The sequence below is a fragment of the Mchenga conophoros genome, linkage group LG17 (genome assembly GCF_057382185.1).
Source record: "Mchenga conophoros isolate Kocher_MC1m ecotype Shallow Benthic linkage group LG17, M_conophoros_male_GT1.1, whole genome shotgun sequence".
In the NCBI taxonomy this organism is placed as follows: domain Eukaryota; kingdom Metazoa; phylum Chordata; class Actinopteri; order Cichliformes; family Cichlidae; genus Mchenga; species Mchenga conophoros.
The window spans coordinates 17404211-17420156 of record NC_140542.1 but is presented as its reverse complement, the minus strand read 5'-3'; the positions used below and the strand labels follow the sequence as shown (position 1 = coordinate 17420156).

The 15946-nt window shown below is 45.2% G+C and overlaps 2 protein-coding genes across 3 annotated transcripts; one reads left to right on the top strand and one right to left on the bottom strand.

The window, feature by feature from the left end:
* Positions 1-494: 494 nt before the first annotated feature.
* Positions 495-7517, bottom strand: tspan12 (tetraspanin 12). Of its 2 annotated transcripts, none has more exons than XM_085251382.1 (7): positions 6957-7517; positions 6484-6566; positions 6143-6278; positions 4878-4943; positions 2141-2248; positions 1856-1999; positions 495-1743 (listed from the first exon to the last, which is right to left on the bottom strand). In XM_085251382.1, exons 1-7 carry the CDS (start codon positions 7104-7106, stop codon positions 1411-1413), a joined length of 1020 nt encoding a protein of 339 aa, XP_085107508.1. In that variant the 5' UTR covers positions 7107-7517; the 3' UTR covers positions 495-1410. The 2 variants fall into 2 exon arrangements, with proteins under 2 accessions (XP_085107508.1, XP_085107509.1); XM_085251383.1 differs by having other exon boundaries at positions 6992-7513.
* Positions 7518-8541: 1024 nt separating this feature from the next.
* Positions 8542-15104, top strand: ing3 (inhibitor of growth family, member 3). Its single transcript, XM_085251377.1, has 12 exons — positions 8542-8699; positions 8841-8912; positions 10867-10967; positions 11096-11161; positions 11824-11920; positions 12008-12079; positions 12765-12881; positions 12959-13125; positions 13658-13851; positions 13926-14118; positions 14215-14253; positions 14336-15104. The coding sequence occupies exons 1-12, from the start codon at positions 8672-8674 to the stop codon at positions 14450-14452; spliced, it is 1263 nt and encodes a 420-aa protein (XP_085107503.1). The 5' UTR covers positions 8542-8671; the 3' UTR covers positions 14453-15104.
* Positions 15105-15946: the final 842 nt, after the last annotated feature.

Genomic DNA, 15946 nt, shown 5'->3' with positions numbered 1-15946 from the left:
TGTCGCACGCTGAATCACACGACTCATCAAACACAAGGAAACACGAGTTTGACGTGGTTTTGATCTGAGAGCGGTGTTCGATCAGAGAGAGTCTCAGAGGACTGTGTAATACGTGAAATGCTGTGAAACTACACAATGATCAGATGAGTGTACGATAAGCCGTGTGATATAAAAATAGACGTGGCGAGTAAAGTGAGCCGGTCTGAGAGCTTTTCACTGCAAGCAGCTGACGCCCTGTATCCGTGTTACCGTCTCCGCTTTCTCCCAGCAGCTGCAGGAATGTCACAGGTTTCACTCCAAATCCAGAAGCTCCTCCCACATCGCCCCATCTCAATAATCTGAAATATCATCACAGCAAACAGTTTGTGAGAGTTGGGTCGTCCACAGATGCTCTCACATGAGTATCAGAACAAAGCAGGGAGGTCACTTTAGTCCCAGCTGTTACAGTAAGGAGCCATTAAAGTGCAGAGGAGAAGCCGTCCGTCTCAAACAGCTTTAATATTTCGTTTTATTCCAGTGAAAACGCTGTAATAACAAACAATAAATATCCAACAGCATGCACAGACTCTCACACTTCCTGTGGGTGTACAGTCTCTCAGAGAGCTCCATAAATAATCCAATTCAAAAGTCATCTAATGTTCCAGTGGCTCCTGACACAGCTGTCAGGAAAATATCTGGAGTCCGTCTCCAGCCGGCTGTGTCCATATGTTTGGTCTCATTAGAGGCGGGGAGTCCAAACAGGAGGAAGTCTGTTCTCTAACATGTTCTCTGACTTCATCATCCCGAAGAACAAAATCAGCTCCTTTAGAGTTCACGATGTCTGACAGGAACAGCCTCCTCTCTTCCTCACCTGTCTCACTTGTCTCCTCCAGACCTGCAGTAAGTCACCATTCTGTCCATCCTCAGTTTACAGTCTGTTCTTCAGATGACTCACAGTTCACAGAGAGAAGCACGAACAGAGCAGCAGCTACACCCATCACCATCAGATCAGCTGTCAGACTGTAAGAGTGGGAACGCCTTCACTCTGACCAACTGGAAGCTGAGAGGCTGCACACATGTACATCTGATATCAACAATAATCCAGTGGTGCGGTTTAGAGGATGTGATAGAGCAAGACTGTAAAAATAAAAGATTATTTTCCTGTTTTCCTGTAGAAAAAGCACATGACCTGCCTTATTTAAACAGGAAGTCCAGAGTTTAACTTCAGGACTTAAATTTTAACATAAAACTGATGATGAGTCCTCTCTATCAGCTACAGGCACGCGCTGACACGCATTTTGTTCTGTGATGATTGGAGCTGCAGCGATGTCAGGAGGTCATCGGGGGGTGTGGCTTTGCTCTGAAGCTGCCGGTGCTCGTGTTCTCACTGAGTAAAGGTTGTCTGGTGTTGGACAAGCCGGACGAAGCTTTTTAGGCGGCAGCGTGAAGTCGCTCCATCTCAAACTGCTGTTTCGGTGTGGTGGCAGCCATGTTGGTGCAGCCTTTATTTGAGCGGCTGCAGCCCGACTTTAAAGCGTCCGCCGAGGCTGCATGTGCTGCTGTGTCAGGGTCGGGGTCATCCGGTGGCGGCAGTGTGGGCATGTCCGGCTCTGGAGACTTCCGTCCATAATAAAGCGCCCAGAGGAGTGTGAGAGTGAGCGCCATGGCGATGATCTGAGCCACACCGATGGACACGCCCAGGAAACGCAACACCTGCAACTGCTTCGTCCCACGGATGAAGGTGTAGATCTTTGGACCGCAGCCCTAAAACAAACACACAACACACATGTAAGAGGAGGAGGATTTAAGAGCAGCTGGGTCATCAGAGGGCGTGTCCTCTGATGTTTCTGTCCAGTGAGAAGCCGCTGTGGCTCACCTCTTGGTGGAGGTCGCTAAGGTCGTGGTAGTGGGCATGGCGAGCGCAGCCTGGATACTGATTGGAACAGCAGGAGTCAGGTGGCCACTCCATCTCAGTCATCTCCAGCCAATCAGTGAAGTAGATGACACCGCAGCATTTAAACTGAGGCCAGGTGAAGAAACATCTGTGAGTACACAGGTCACCTGACCACACCGTGTGTGTGTGTGTGTGTGTGTGTGTGTGTGTGTGTGTGTGTGTGTGCGCGCGCACGCGTGTGTGTGTGTGTGTGTGAGTGTGTGTTACCTCAGTCTGAAAGCTGTTCCAGGTGTGTGTGAGCCACTGGTAACGCTGCAGACCGTAGTTTGGCATTCGAGACTTCAGGCTGATCATGTCAGAGCGCTGCACTGAGGGCTACGCACACACACATGCACACACACACGCATACACACACACCATGTCAATTACAGTGAAACAAAAGTAAAAATAAGATCTTAAATGGGTGTAGCTCACTGCTGGAAACATTACAGCTTGTTCCCCATGGAGAAACATGAGTCACACACCCGTGGCTCCTGATTGGTCAAAAACAGGAAACTGAAGTTCAGGTTCAGGATGAAGGAAACAGAGCTGCGGTGTATTCTCCATCACGCTCCTTTCATAACATATGAACATACGTCAGCTGGTCATTCTGGGTTTGGACCCAGGCTTTGTGGTGGTCTTTGAAACAGTATTTAATGTTCTGTTGGTTGTCAGTTGGATCAGTGTGGTTCACCGCTGTGCTGAGCAAGCTAGAGTTTGGTTGTTGTCAGTGTTGGGGTGTATCGGAATGCCTGTACTGGTGTTACATATCAAAATACAAAATATGAGTAACTGTATTCCATTACAGTTACCGTTTATATAGGTAATGATTAGAATACAGTTACGTTGTTTCATATGTTAGGCTATCCCCTCTTTATCCACTCTCTAATTTTGGTAATTAAACGCATTGCAGGAAAGGAGGCTCTAAGAGGCTCTAATGTAAGCGTCCTGTTAATGTTGGTGGTGTCACTTACACAAACACAGCCAGCAGTGCATGGGCAAAATGCATTTCTTACTTTGAAATTCCGACACCACGTCACATTTAAAGACGAAAGGGATGGGCGAAATCTGACCGAGCAATGCAAACTCTATTTGCCACCAACCAAGCTACTCTCAGTGTGAAAAGACTCCGCCTCCAACCTAAAGAAACATCCGGAAGTAAGTTCTTTTTTAAAAACTAACCTTAGCCTACTGCAACTACCTTGTTTTAGATGCGGTAGCTACCTGGGTTATGTGCCACTTCAGTATCTTCGATGCACTATTGCTGTGTGATTTATTAATTTACTGAAGGCTGCATTATAACTTGCTAGATGCTAATAATCATGTGCAGTTCTGAAAGCAGACAGAAAGAAAACATAGTCATACAGAAATAGTTTTCTACACAAGATCCCTGCAAAAAGTGCAGCCTTATCTAATCTCCACCCTACTGTTACTCATTTTATACTAAGATTTAAAAATCTAGTTGCTATTGCTTTCAGAGCTGCACATGATTATTTGCAGCTACCAGGTTGCTAATGCTATCCATCAAGTCTAACAGTCTGAACGAACCTCAGCTAACGCCAGCTAAGAATGTTAGCTCAGTGGCAAGTATCCTTCATTCATGTAGTTTTAAAAAGCATGACAATATATCAAGTAATCTAAGGTATTCAGAATACGTTACATTGAGTAACTTAACAAAATACGTTACAAGCTACATTTTGGGCCTATATTCTGTAATTTGTACTGGAATAGATTTTACATGTAACCTTCCCAACACTGGTTGTTGTGTAGTTTATTCCTATGTGTACCCCGCTGTCTGAGCTATTTCACTTTTGTGAAATGTGTGAGTCTGTCGCCTGTTTACTCATTTTATCTTTGGTAGTCTGTTGTCAGCTGTGCTTTGTATTTACTTCCCCTGCCTCGTCCTGTGATTACTGCCAGCTGTTCCTTCTGCTAGCCTCATTACCTCCGGTATTTATCATCTCAGTCTACTCGTGTCCTTTGTCCAGTTCTTCTGCACTGTTTTGGCTTTTGTTTCGTTCTGATTTTACCTTCCTCCTCCTCTGTACTGCAAAAATTCCAGCCACTTTCCACATGACAAACCCACAGGCCTCACACACTCAGGACTTCAGGTTTTTACTGCAACCCCCCAAACAGGGACCAACCTGAGGTCCATGTGTGAGTGTCTGCTCGACTGATAAAGAAAAAAGTAAAACCTTCACTACTACAATACCCACAACCCCCTGCAGGCAGCTAATGCAGAGATAAACTGAGCCTGAGGTCAGAGTTCAAAGCCAGGCTCAAACTGCTGTGCTTCAAAGACAGCATTCAAAATGAAACTTTATAAACAACAAACGAAAGAACATATTCTGTCACCCCTAAAATCTGATTGGCTCATTTGAAAATGTTTGGAGATCACCTGAAACTTTGAGAACTTTGAGAAATCAGCAGGAAAAGCTCAGGCTGTAAGAAATGAGTCAGAAAGCGCTACTCAAGGCTCTCTGAGCTCTCCCAGAGGAGCAAGCCTCCAATATTTATTTTGTTATTGTTAGCGTGAGTCTGACACTCACTGAAACTACAAACTACTGCAGGTAATGTACCCTGCAGTACTGGAGTAGATGTATTTGAGTACTTTGCAGGTGGGTGTGAGGTGACGGGCGTGTCGCGGCAGCGCTGAAAGAGGAGCCGGACAAGTCTGAGATTCCTGATTATTATTAGAGACTGGAGTCCAGCCGGTGCATGAGGCGAGAAATGATCCGTTTAGGACGGAAACACTTGCATGTGTGCGACACCGCCGTAACTCCGTACTGACAAACTCGTTACTATCACGATCAGTCAGTGAGAAAAAGCTGCAGAATTTCACATGAACAGAGGCTCAGTTATGAATCACGATTATAATTTTACCTGCTCTGATGGTTTGTTGGTTAAACACATTCACGTCTGACTACATGACATGTTCAGGGATTCAAAGCTTCAATGTTCTCACCTCCTCGTAGGTCCACACAGCACTGGCCAGCTCCACACAGAAGATCACCAACAGACTGCCGAAGTACTGAAACACAGGCGGAGACGAGTTTAGTCTGATAATCAACCTAAAACCTTTCTGTCAAAAAGGCATGAAGCTGACCTCGTCCTCTCCCTCAGTGACAGCCCCGAGGTGTCTGCAGCTCTTAACCCTGAGCAGCACAGTAATGTGTGATGTCTGAAGCTGGTTTTATCTTCTTGTCCACCTGAATAACCTACTCACTCACAAACATGAGAGACTTCTACTGTTATGTAATCCCCCAGCTAACTGAGGTGTGTGTGTGTGTTGGAACTGGCTGAGCGGGTTCCCATCATGCCCTGGGGCAGTCCCTGTAGCAGACTGAAGCTCCTCTCAGCAGCTCATCTTTCGGAGACAATCTTATCACCTGTTGGGAACAATGGGGCACCCAACACCTGGTCCCGCCTAATCAGAGCACAGAAAACAGGTGGTGTAGCTCAAACACACAGTTAGGTGGACAGTGTGACCTCTGTGGGCTCTACCTGAGAGTCCAGAGTAGGCTGTGTGTGTGAGACATCATACACCTGCACACCTGCTGACAGTGGTGGACTCTGGACTGAGCTCAATCCTCCCATATGGAGGTGTGTGAGGCGGGTGGAGCGTGTGGAGGTGGAGGCTGACCTCTTCACCTTGTTTAGCAGCTGGTGAGCAGATGATGCACTGATAGGCTGCAGCAGAACCAGTTGATAAGAGATCAGTCTACCTGAGGAGTGTGTCATTATGATGAAGCTCAGGTGAGTCTGCCTCAGTGCTCATAGGGCTTCAGGTTCAGAGACATCAGCTCCAGGTTTCTGATGTTCCCACTTCACTGTGTACGCAAAATGCCACTGAACCTTAACCCCGCCACAGGAAGGTGGGAGCCGCGGGTGCTTGTGTCATGATATCAGTCTCAGTGTAGACCTGTCATAGCTAACACACTGATCAACAGTCACGCCAACACACACTGACCAACAGTCATGCTAACATACAGGTAACACACTGACCAACAGTCAGAGCAGCTAAAAATGTTTCCTCTGCTGGCTGATTCAAAACAGAGACTTCATCTGTGCTTTTCCAAATGTGTCAGAGCACTCAGAAACTGTTTCTTGTTAAATGTCAGCTGAATCCAGGACATGGACTTCCTGCTTCTGATTGTAAAATCTGAGATAAATGTCGCCTTTGGTTAAAGTAAAAATCCTTTCTGAAGTGTGTGATGTGAGCATTCGTACCCAGGAGAGCAGCAGCAGGTCACACCTGAGCGTGCCGCAGTACCCCACCATTGCCACGATGATGAGAAAGCAGCACACGGCAACAATGACGGGGTGAACAGCTGGAGAGTACGTGAGGACGGCAGCTTCCTCCAACCTGCATACATACACACACACACACACACACACACACACACACACACGAATTAGCCTCCATGCTCCGAGCTTCACAAAGCAGCTGTTTAGTTCACATCTGGATCATCTATCAGAGACAAGGTGTGTCAGATAAAGATGATTAAAACTTTCAGGTGCTGTCACCTGGTTGGCTCTGATACCTGAGCTGCAAGCCAGGTCAGACTCACCTGGTGTGGGCCGTCAGGGTGAGGACGGTGTTGAGAGAGTCACGGATCCACACCGCCACTCCCAGCACACATGCTGACATCAGCTGGACACACAGAAATAAACACATGGATATGTTTCTGCTGCCTATAATAACATCTGAGAATGTGAAGCAGGCAGCGAGGAACACCCGGCCTGCTTCACCCCAGCGCCGCCTGTCCCTGTACACAGAACTACCACTAAACACAATATTCTGTACACAGAACTACCACTAAACACAGTACTCTGTACACAGAACTACCACTAAAAGCAGTACTCTGTACACAGAACTACCACTAAACGCAGTACTCTGTACACAGAACTACCACTAAACACAGTACTTCATACAAACAACTACCACTAGACATAGTACCTACAGTTACTGCAGTAAAATACTGCATTGTTTGACTGCTTTAGTATAATGACTCAAACACGCTGATCATTAAAGGGCAATTACACTCTTGTAGTCGTGCGCGTGCCCGCTCCTCTCACCCAGAACAGCAGGTTGAGCGCGTACAGCAGGCAGCGCAGACACCTCACCGCGTCCTCGCGAGCCATCCCGACCGGAGCTCCTCCGCGTGCCGCTCATCTGAGCCCGGGGCACCATGGCAACATGCTCGCTGCACGCACACAGCACGGAGCGCTCAGGAACTGCGCGTGCTCCGTGCGTGAAACCCGCATTCCGTCCCCGCGCGCCCTGGCCCGCTCGGTGACCAGCAGCAGGTGGTCCTCACTGCGCACGCTCCGAACCGGTCACCGCTGTCCGCACACCTCCAAACTGTCACCGGATACACGAATACACACACGCACACACAGCTCCGTCAGTCTGCTGCGTAACAATCCGAACCGTCCGCTCCTCTGCTCCTCCTGCTGCTCCTTCTTCACTAATTAAAGCAGCAGCAGCTCCGCCTCCTCTCTCACAGCGTCCGGGGGGAGGACAGAGGAATGTGTCCGCCTCCAGCCGCACAACCGTGGGGTCAGCAGGCCGAGATTGAGAGGATGAAGCTGCAGGAAACACACACAGCGCTTGGAGTGTTTGTCCACATAGTTCTGGTCATAAACTCTTTGCAGTAGCACTTTTTGTCCCTAAATTATGTGGAAACTTACTTTAGGCTACCTTGTAATTATTTTCCACATACTTTCTGACTATTTGCACATATATTATTATGTTACACACTGCCGGAAACTGAACATAAACTCGTAGAAAGAAAAATGTATGACAAAAGAATGTGGACATAAACTTCCACGGAAATACAGTAAGACATGTCGTTTGTGTCTACATAATTTTGGCCATTTAGGCTGCTTGTTTGTTTTTCTGCTCACACTTGTAATCAAAATAATGTGAACGCATGTGACTGGCTGTCTAAATGGTAAATGGATGGTTCTTATAACACTAATCTAAAACAATATATATACCCCAAAGTATATAGGCTAACACGTGCACTCATTTTACAGTTATTAAAATCACTGATAAGAACTTATAATTAATATATGATCATTAAAATAGAATCACTGCTCGGTTCATGAATAATTATAGTCGCATGAAGTGGGATATGTTTAATTAACAGCTGAACATGTGTGAAAACACAAGCGTATGTGGACAGAAGTTACCACACAGCTTATATTGTTTGTCCACATACTTTAAATGTGTTAAATTAGTACCACAACGCACAAATCTAATATTTAATACATTAGCAAACATATCTGAACAGAAATGGTGAGATGGATTTATTCTTAATCTCTTTAGTTGTTTCTGTCCACATATTCTTGTAGAAAAGTAAATATAATTTTCAGCTGGTCATTAATGCAATTTTTCAGGTAAAAAAAATGTCCAAAAGCTTTGTGTAAATGTGCAGTCGAAATGAAATAGTTTACAAGGCTTGAGAAAAACACCCCTCTTGCTTTTTATTTTCAAATAAATAAATAAAGGATTACTATAGTAGTGCATAAAAGACGTAAAGAAGTGTAAATATAAATACAATTCCCATGATGCATCTGTCCTGTCAACGCCTGCCTGTATGTGAACCAATCAGAGCGCGGGCAGACGCTTGCGTCAGCATCTGTGACCTCCTTTTTTCTGGGTATTTTTTTCTGAGCAGACGTTGGCAGGCGGCGCCATATTGAAAGCAGAGAATTGTCGGCGAAAACGACTGACACCTTAAATTAAACACGATGTTGTACCTGGAGGACTACCTGGAGAGTGAGTATGGGACTGCACCGAAGCGGCAGCGGTGTCACAGGGCTCTGCTGCGCGTTAAATGGGTGTTATTTTCCGGCCAGGTCGGCTCCGGCAGTTAGCCTAGCCGTGCTAGCAGGTAACCGCCTTTTCTTCTCCTGGCAGTGATCGAGCAGCTACCCATGGATCTCCGCGACAGGTTTACGGAAATGAGGGAGATGGACCTGCAGGTTCAGAGTACGTACAACCCTGCCGCCAACGGCGCCACACACCGGGGACACGCGCGCTGCGGCATGCACACATAGCGGCAGCCCTGCTGGGACTGTCCAAGCAACAGAGCCGCGTCCCGGCGCTGATGACCGCCCAATGGCGCTTACTTAATTAGCACACGTTAGCAGAGGCGGCTAACGGGCTGAAACCCAGTAGATACCAGCACGATACTGCAGCGCAGCAACCACCTGCAGGGTCACATCCACCCACAGGGCCCCCTCCCCTTTATTACTGCCGATCCGAAAGTTCACATTCATGCACATTAAAAGTCAAGTTGCTAATAAAGCAACTTTAAAATGATTATCGCTGTTAGACGCTCACAGGAGGTCCTAATCACTATTTTAGCACTTTATAAATAAAAAATAATCAGTTTTCTTTGGTCTAAACTGAGATTATTTAATAGGATTTCTGTAAATATCTATTTTTTTAAGTTTAAATTAAAAAAAGGTTTTAGTAAAATATGTTTTGATAAATTATGAAGTTGCTGAACAAACTAAATAATTTTGAACTGAAATTTAAAATGAAGGATTATTAAAATAGTAATCATTTCCTCTAAAATATTTTGTTTCAATCACTGACACAAATTTAATTGGACTTAGAGTTAGATCAATTAAACCACTTTCTAAACGCTTGTGTGTGCAGCCAGAAAAACAATGTTGTAACAATGGTATAAACGCGACTCTGAAAGGTGTAATAATAAATGAGTGTTAGGGATACTCTGAATGAGCCTGTGCTGGGCGCTAGTGCTGTGTGATACTGCAGATTTAAGTATTGATCTGATACCAAATAAATACAGGGCCAGTATTGCTGGACACTTTGCTGTCATTTTTCTATCTGTTTAAACCTCAGGATATTAACCCTTTAAGACCTACCATAGAACCAAGTCCACCAGAGCTTATCTATATATTTTTAGATGGTGTAGTGATATTTTTTGGGAGTATTTCAATTTGCTATAGTAACTACATGAATTGCAAAAAAGTGCAATAAAACTACCAAAAAAAATGTAACATTGTTTTTTGCTTGTTTGTTTTTTACACATATTTCTAGTTAGAGAAATTTCAGGGGTATATCCCTCAAAACTGTAAATGCAAAAAAGTTGCGCAAAATAGGTTCCAACCACAGGAAATCTATTTTGAGTGTATTCATAGTTTTATTTTTGACATACACAGATTTTTATATACTGTAGGAAAAATGAAAATAATTATTGTAATGCAAATTTGCAAAAAACAGCATGAGCTATTTCCAGCAGTGTCATTTGAGTTCTTAGCATCCCAGAAACTGTACAGAAAGCCATAAACTTAAAAATGAAGTTTAAAAACCACCAGCGTATTCTATAGGAAAAAACCGTATTTTCTGCGAAGATGACGCCACTTCCGGTTTCGGGCAGGTAATGTTGGATGCGTTGATTGGAATTAGCAAAGCATGTTTCTGGAATACTATGTTTTTGTTGCTGCAAATAGATGATGAAACTGCTTCAGCTTTAGTCACATTGGTTCAGAGGCACAGATCTGTGACATAACAGGAGCACTCACTGAGTGAGAGCTGGGGAAATAAAGTTTTAATCAAACTTTATTTATACTGCACATTTATACTGCAGAGCGTATCCAATCACGAATCAACAAAATCTAACAAATATTATCCACACATGGCACACTCACTGCTGCAGGTTTCAGCTGGCAGGAAACACTCAAAAACAAATCACCTGAGGGAGTCACACTCAGGTTAGTGTGGACCAGGTGAGTCCTCAGCTCTGATTTCATTAGAACTACAGTCCAAAGGTGATCCCCAGGCTCAGAATAAATCTGCAGTTCACCAACAGAGAGGAAACACCTGAGGGAGGGCCGCAGTCAGACTTTGCACACGTGATGGTAAAATGCTGAGTGCTGCGTTTTCTCACGTCCTTTCCTGTTTGTTCCTTCAGATGCCACGGATCAGCTGGAGCAGAAGGTCATCGAGTTCTTCGTCAACGCCAAGAAGAACAAACCAGAGTGGAGAGAGGAGCAGATGGAGGTCATTAAAAAGGTCAGAGGTGGCGGATTCTTCTTGTTTCTGTGTGTGTGTGTGTGTGTGTGTGTGTGTGGGTGTGGGTGTGGGGGTGGGTGGGTGGTGTGTGTCTTGGGTTTTTGGGTTAAACCTGTGTGTGTTCTTAGGATTACTACAAAGCTCTGGAAGATGCAGATGAGAAAGTCCAGCTGGCCAATCAGATCTATGACCTGGTGAGTAAAGGTTTCCTTCAGGTGTCACTCAGGTGATCACAGAATGGCAAAGGTGCACATTTAGGCTTTAACAGCTTTAACGTGTAGAAATCTCAGAGGAACCCTCAGTTATTCCACACAGCCGCCACTAGAGGGCAGAAAGAACCTTGAAGAGCCACTAAAAAAGCACAAGGAGTTACTTTTCCTGCAGTCTGAGAGCATGGTCACTATCACTGAAAGATACCAGCTAAACTCAGACCCTTCAGTTATAAATCACTGATTGGTTAGATTGATCACTCATCTGTGAGATTTGATCAGTCAATGTTGATCAAGGGTTATGAGAATTTGCATATTAATGGCCAAGGAACTGACCTTCCAGCCCATTGTTCCTTCAGTGGTGTTAGTTTCAGTCATAATGCAAATGTACTGTTTATGAGATTGGGGAAACCTGCAGTCAGCTGAGACTGAAGAAGTCACTTGAATGAGTGACGAAACATTTCTCCCATTGAAAATGCTACGTCCAGATGAAAAGAATCAACTTTTGGGGGCATCTGTGTGATTATTAACACATCCAGACATCCATCAGCCCAACACTTAAAGATTATTCATGTGTCACAGAAAAGCTGCTTGATTGGTTTAAAATTGGTTTTCGTTGTTGACCTCATTGATCCTCTGTGTCTCAGGTGGACCGACACCTGCGTAAACTGGACCAGGAACTGGCCAAGTTCAAGATGGAGCTGGAGGCTGACAACGCTGGCATCACTGAGATCCTTGAGAGACGTGAGTAGCTCTTTGGTTGTATTCGGCAGGGGAATGTTAGACTTCCTGTAACGTGTGCCTGACTTCCTGTCACACATCTGTGCTCAGGATCGTTGGAGATGGACAGCCCGTCTCAGCCTGTCAACAACCACCACGTTCACTCACACGCCGCCACAGAGAGTGAGTACACAGCAACACCAGATCTGTTTTTTGTCTGCTCTCTGGATCATCGCCTGCATCTTTCCTGATCCATACTGATTGACCACCTAATCCATGCATATGAATCCCTGAAAGCGTCTTCAGAGGCGTGTAGTCGTTCATCTGAGAATGAGAAATAAAAATATTTTTTTGAGGATGATTAATAGTTGTTAAAATGTTAGAATACAGAAACATGCAGCGGTCATGCTGATGTAAACGAGGTGGGAGGTGTTCCCAGTTGCTGATGTCACACATCACGCATCAACCTGAACTGCAGTGATAACCTGGGTTTTAGACCACACTAACCTCATTCTCTGGCTTCGTCCTCGTGCTGTTGTTAGCAACTTTTAAAAGTTTAGCGTCACGATACTTGTTCTCGTTAGACCTTACCTGCTGAGGTCATTCGGGATCATTTGAGTTGATGCGGAAGCTGTGACATAAGCACAGTGAGCCTCTCTGAGTTGTCCACACTGATTTAACCGACTGAAATCACCCACTCTTGGCCACACCATGGTTCACCATGGTAACAGCAGCAAACATAAACATGGTGTCAGATTGAAGCAGTGTGAACCTCAGATGAATTTGGGGCGGGACATGATGATGGTATTGTGTTGTTTTCAGTTTGAAACAGGAAGTGTCAGCTAACTGCATGTTTGTGTGCTCTCAGAGAGAAAATATAGCGCTCCGAGCCACCACACCACAGAACACGTCCCAGAGAAGAAGTTCAAGTCTGAAGCTCTGCTGTCCACGCTCACGTCAGACGCCTCCAAAGAGAACACGCCAGGTAAGAGCCACGACCCTCACCAGAGCACTCTGACCGCCTGCCATGTGTTGCCTGCCTCACCTGTGTGTCCTCGGCAGGCTGCCGTACCAACAGCACATCCTCGTCCACCAACAATGCGTACAGCGTCAACTCCTCCCAGCCTATGGCCTACAACCTGAGCTCGCTATCCTCAGGGCCCGGAGCTGGAGCTGGAGCCGGTGCCATCACCATGGCTGCTGCCCAGGCGGTGCAGGCCACAGCTCAGGTGAGAGAACATCCAGTTAGAGAAGGGGTGGAGTTTCTCAGGTGTTTTCACCTGCAGGCCAAACTTGTCGTTTTGGATCAGTTAAAATCTTTTAAAGGTTCTTTGAAAAAAGCGACAGCTTCCAGAAACGTTTGTTCCACAGAGAACGCATGAGCAGCTGATCTGTCTCCATCACCTCTGAAGTCATCTGCAGACATCCTGTTCATCATCATCAGTGCCTCAGCTCTGCTGCTTTGCTGTGTTAGTTGGGTTTCCGGTATAACTCAAACCTGAAATTTCAAGTAACTGTCAGTCTGAGATGAGCAGGTCAAAGAATTTTTAAATCAGACATCTTGAATCACATTTTGTTAGTTCAAGGACTGAAAGATGGTAGAAAATCTGACATCCGGCTACGGGATGTGCTTGTCTGTGTTACTGACAAACAAACAAAACAAACAAGCTTTATTATTTGTCACATACAGTATCATACAGAGTATAACATGCATGCATGCATGACCTAAACGTTTTACTGCTGATGTATCCATGTGAGCAGATGAAGGAGGGCCGGCGGACGTCCAGCCTCAAAGCGAGCTATGAGGCCATCAAAAACAACGACTTCCAGCTGGGCAGGGACTTCGCTCTGTCCCGGGAAAGCACTGCCGGATACTCCTCCTCTGCTCTTGCCTCCACCCTCACTCAGACCCTCACCCCCAGCACCACCTCTGACTCTCGAGGACGCAAGTCCAAGTAAGACCACCATCTTGGCTTCTTGCCTCCAGCGCTCAGCATGGATAAACACTCACTCTTCTTCTGTTTTACAGGAGCAGCATTAAGTCTTCCAACCATCAGTCATCTTCGTCGTCCTCCTCCTCCTCACTGTCGTCCTGTTCTTCGTCATCGGCGCTCGCTCAGGAGCTCTCCCAGCAGGCATCGGTGCTGCCTGAAGCCGAGGCCAACAGTCAGGTGGACTGGACCTACGACCCCAACGAGCCCCGATACTGCATCTGTAACCAGGTACACACACACATACACGCATACATCAGGTTTGCTGATGGACCAATCACTGACGAGGCCTCATAGAATGATGGTGACTCCTCTTCTGTGTTTCAGGTTTCTTATGGAGAGATGGTCGGCTGTGACAACACAGACGTGAGTCTTTTACCTTCAGGTTCTGACCCGTGGAAACGGGTGTCTGTGTGTATGTGCTGACCGTGTCTGTGTATGTCCTCAGTGTCCGATCGAGTGGTTCCACTACGGCTGTGTTGGCCTGACGGAGGCCCCGAAGGGGAAGTGGTACTGCCCTCAGTGCACAGCGGCCATGAAGAGGAGGGGCAGCCGCCATAAATAGACACATCTCCTTGTAACCTTCATTAGAGGCGGCTGAGGTCAGAGGTCACCAACAGCAAACTGCTCATCATCAGACACTGAGGATTTAAAGCCGTGTGGAGGAAGTGATGTCAGCTCTGAGAGAAATAAAATCTGGGTTCAGTCTAAGCCTAAAAACAACCACAGTCTCTGCCAAAACTAGTCTTTGTTATTCAGATTCAGTGAAGTTAATCTTGACATTTTAAACTGGTCAGAATAATTAATGAGTCTTTCTGTCAGAGCACAGATACAACCCAGGTTTTATATTTGGTTAATCTGGGATTATACTTGGAATAGCCAAGTTTGTAAACCAGGTCTTTTTGTCTCCTTCCATTATATGCAGATTTTTCCCAGAGCTGAAATTATTTCCCATGAGGCCATGCTCCCCTCTCTCATTTAAAACTACAAACAGGATGGGTTGTTGGACTACAACTATGAATGCCTGTTGGAGCCAAATTAGATGAGTCTCATTTGACCTCCATAGTAAGCCAGAATGTATTGTGTGTGTGTGTGTGTGTGTGTGTGTGTGTGTGTGTGTGTGTGTGTGTGTGTGTGTGTTGGTTTGTGCCGTGTTGGTTTGCGTGTGTGTGACAAATGTTAAAATGAAGAGTCCAATAAAGCGATGTTTTGGTAAATCAGCTGGTGCGTTGTTGTTATTTGACCTAATGGGATCAACAGGAAGCGTTGATGGAAACAGTTTTCCTTCATTTTTGCTGTGAGCGGCTGTCACAACTGTAAACATCTGGTGGGTGAGAACTTCAGGCTGCCACGTAGTGCCGTTTATTCATTAAATCTGTGTGTCTCTGAAGTCCGTGTACAAAGATTATCCGCAAGTTTCTAAGCCTGAAGACCAGAGGTGGGTCGAGTATCCAAAAATTGTACTCAAGTAAGAGTAGCATTACTGGACCATAAAATATTATTACTCAAGTAAAAGTGAAAAGTAGTCTTCAAAAAAGTTACTCAAGAGTAAAAAAGTACTTGGTGAAAAGACTACTCAAGTAGCGAGTAACTGTTTGAAATGTCTGATTTATTTTTTAAATAAATGCTATCAGACAAAAATAAATATACAGATTTTAGTATTTTCAACAGGAATATATGTACAAAGATCAACAAAATAAGGCACAACAATTCTAATTTCCAGATTTCAGTTTTTCACAACATAAAGCTTTTTTCACCAATGCCTACAGTAAATAATATAAATATATAAACAGTGCAAACAATTTCCAGTGACACGATATGCTGTCAACTTTATTTTCATTTTTGCTCGAAATGCCACAGCAGCCTCAGAGAAAACATTAGAACGAGGCATCTTCAACATATGTACATACAAGGGAGCTCAGTTTACCATAAATTGTATGGGTGTGCATCTATTTCTGCATATTTAGCAAAAATGTGCCATTTCTTCACTCAGTGAAGTGATGGTTAAGCTTCAGCAGCAGTTTGCTCTCAACGTTCTTTCTGTGAAGCTGTAACTGTT

Coding starts and splice junctions, on each gene's coding strand:
- tspan12 (XM_085251382.1), bottom strand. CDS start 7,106: ATGGTGCCCCGGGCTCAGATGAGCGGCACGCGGAGGAGCTCCGGTCGG. Junction 6,279..6,483: donor ACCCTGACGGCCCACACCAG/GTGAGTCTGACC, acceptor GTATGTATGCAG/GTTGGAGGAAGCTGCCGTCC. Junction 2,000..2,140: donor GGAACAGCTTTCAGACTGAG/GTAACACACACT, acceptor ACCTGGCCTCAG/TTTAAATGCTGCGGTGTCAT.
- ing3 (XM_085251377.1), top strand. CDS start 8,672: ATGTTGTACCTGGAGGACTACCTGGAGA. Junction 11,162..11,823: donor CCAATCAGATCTATGACCTG/GTGAGTAAAGGT, acceptor TCTGTGTCTCAG/GTGGACCGACACCTGCGTAA. Junction 12,080..12,764: donor CTCACACGCCGCCACAGAGA/GTGAGTACACAG, acceptor GTGTGCTCTCAG/AGAGAAAATATAGCGCTCCG.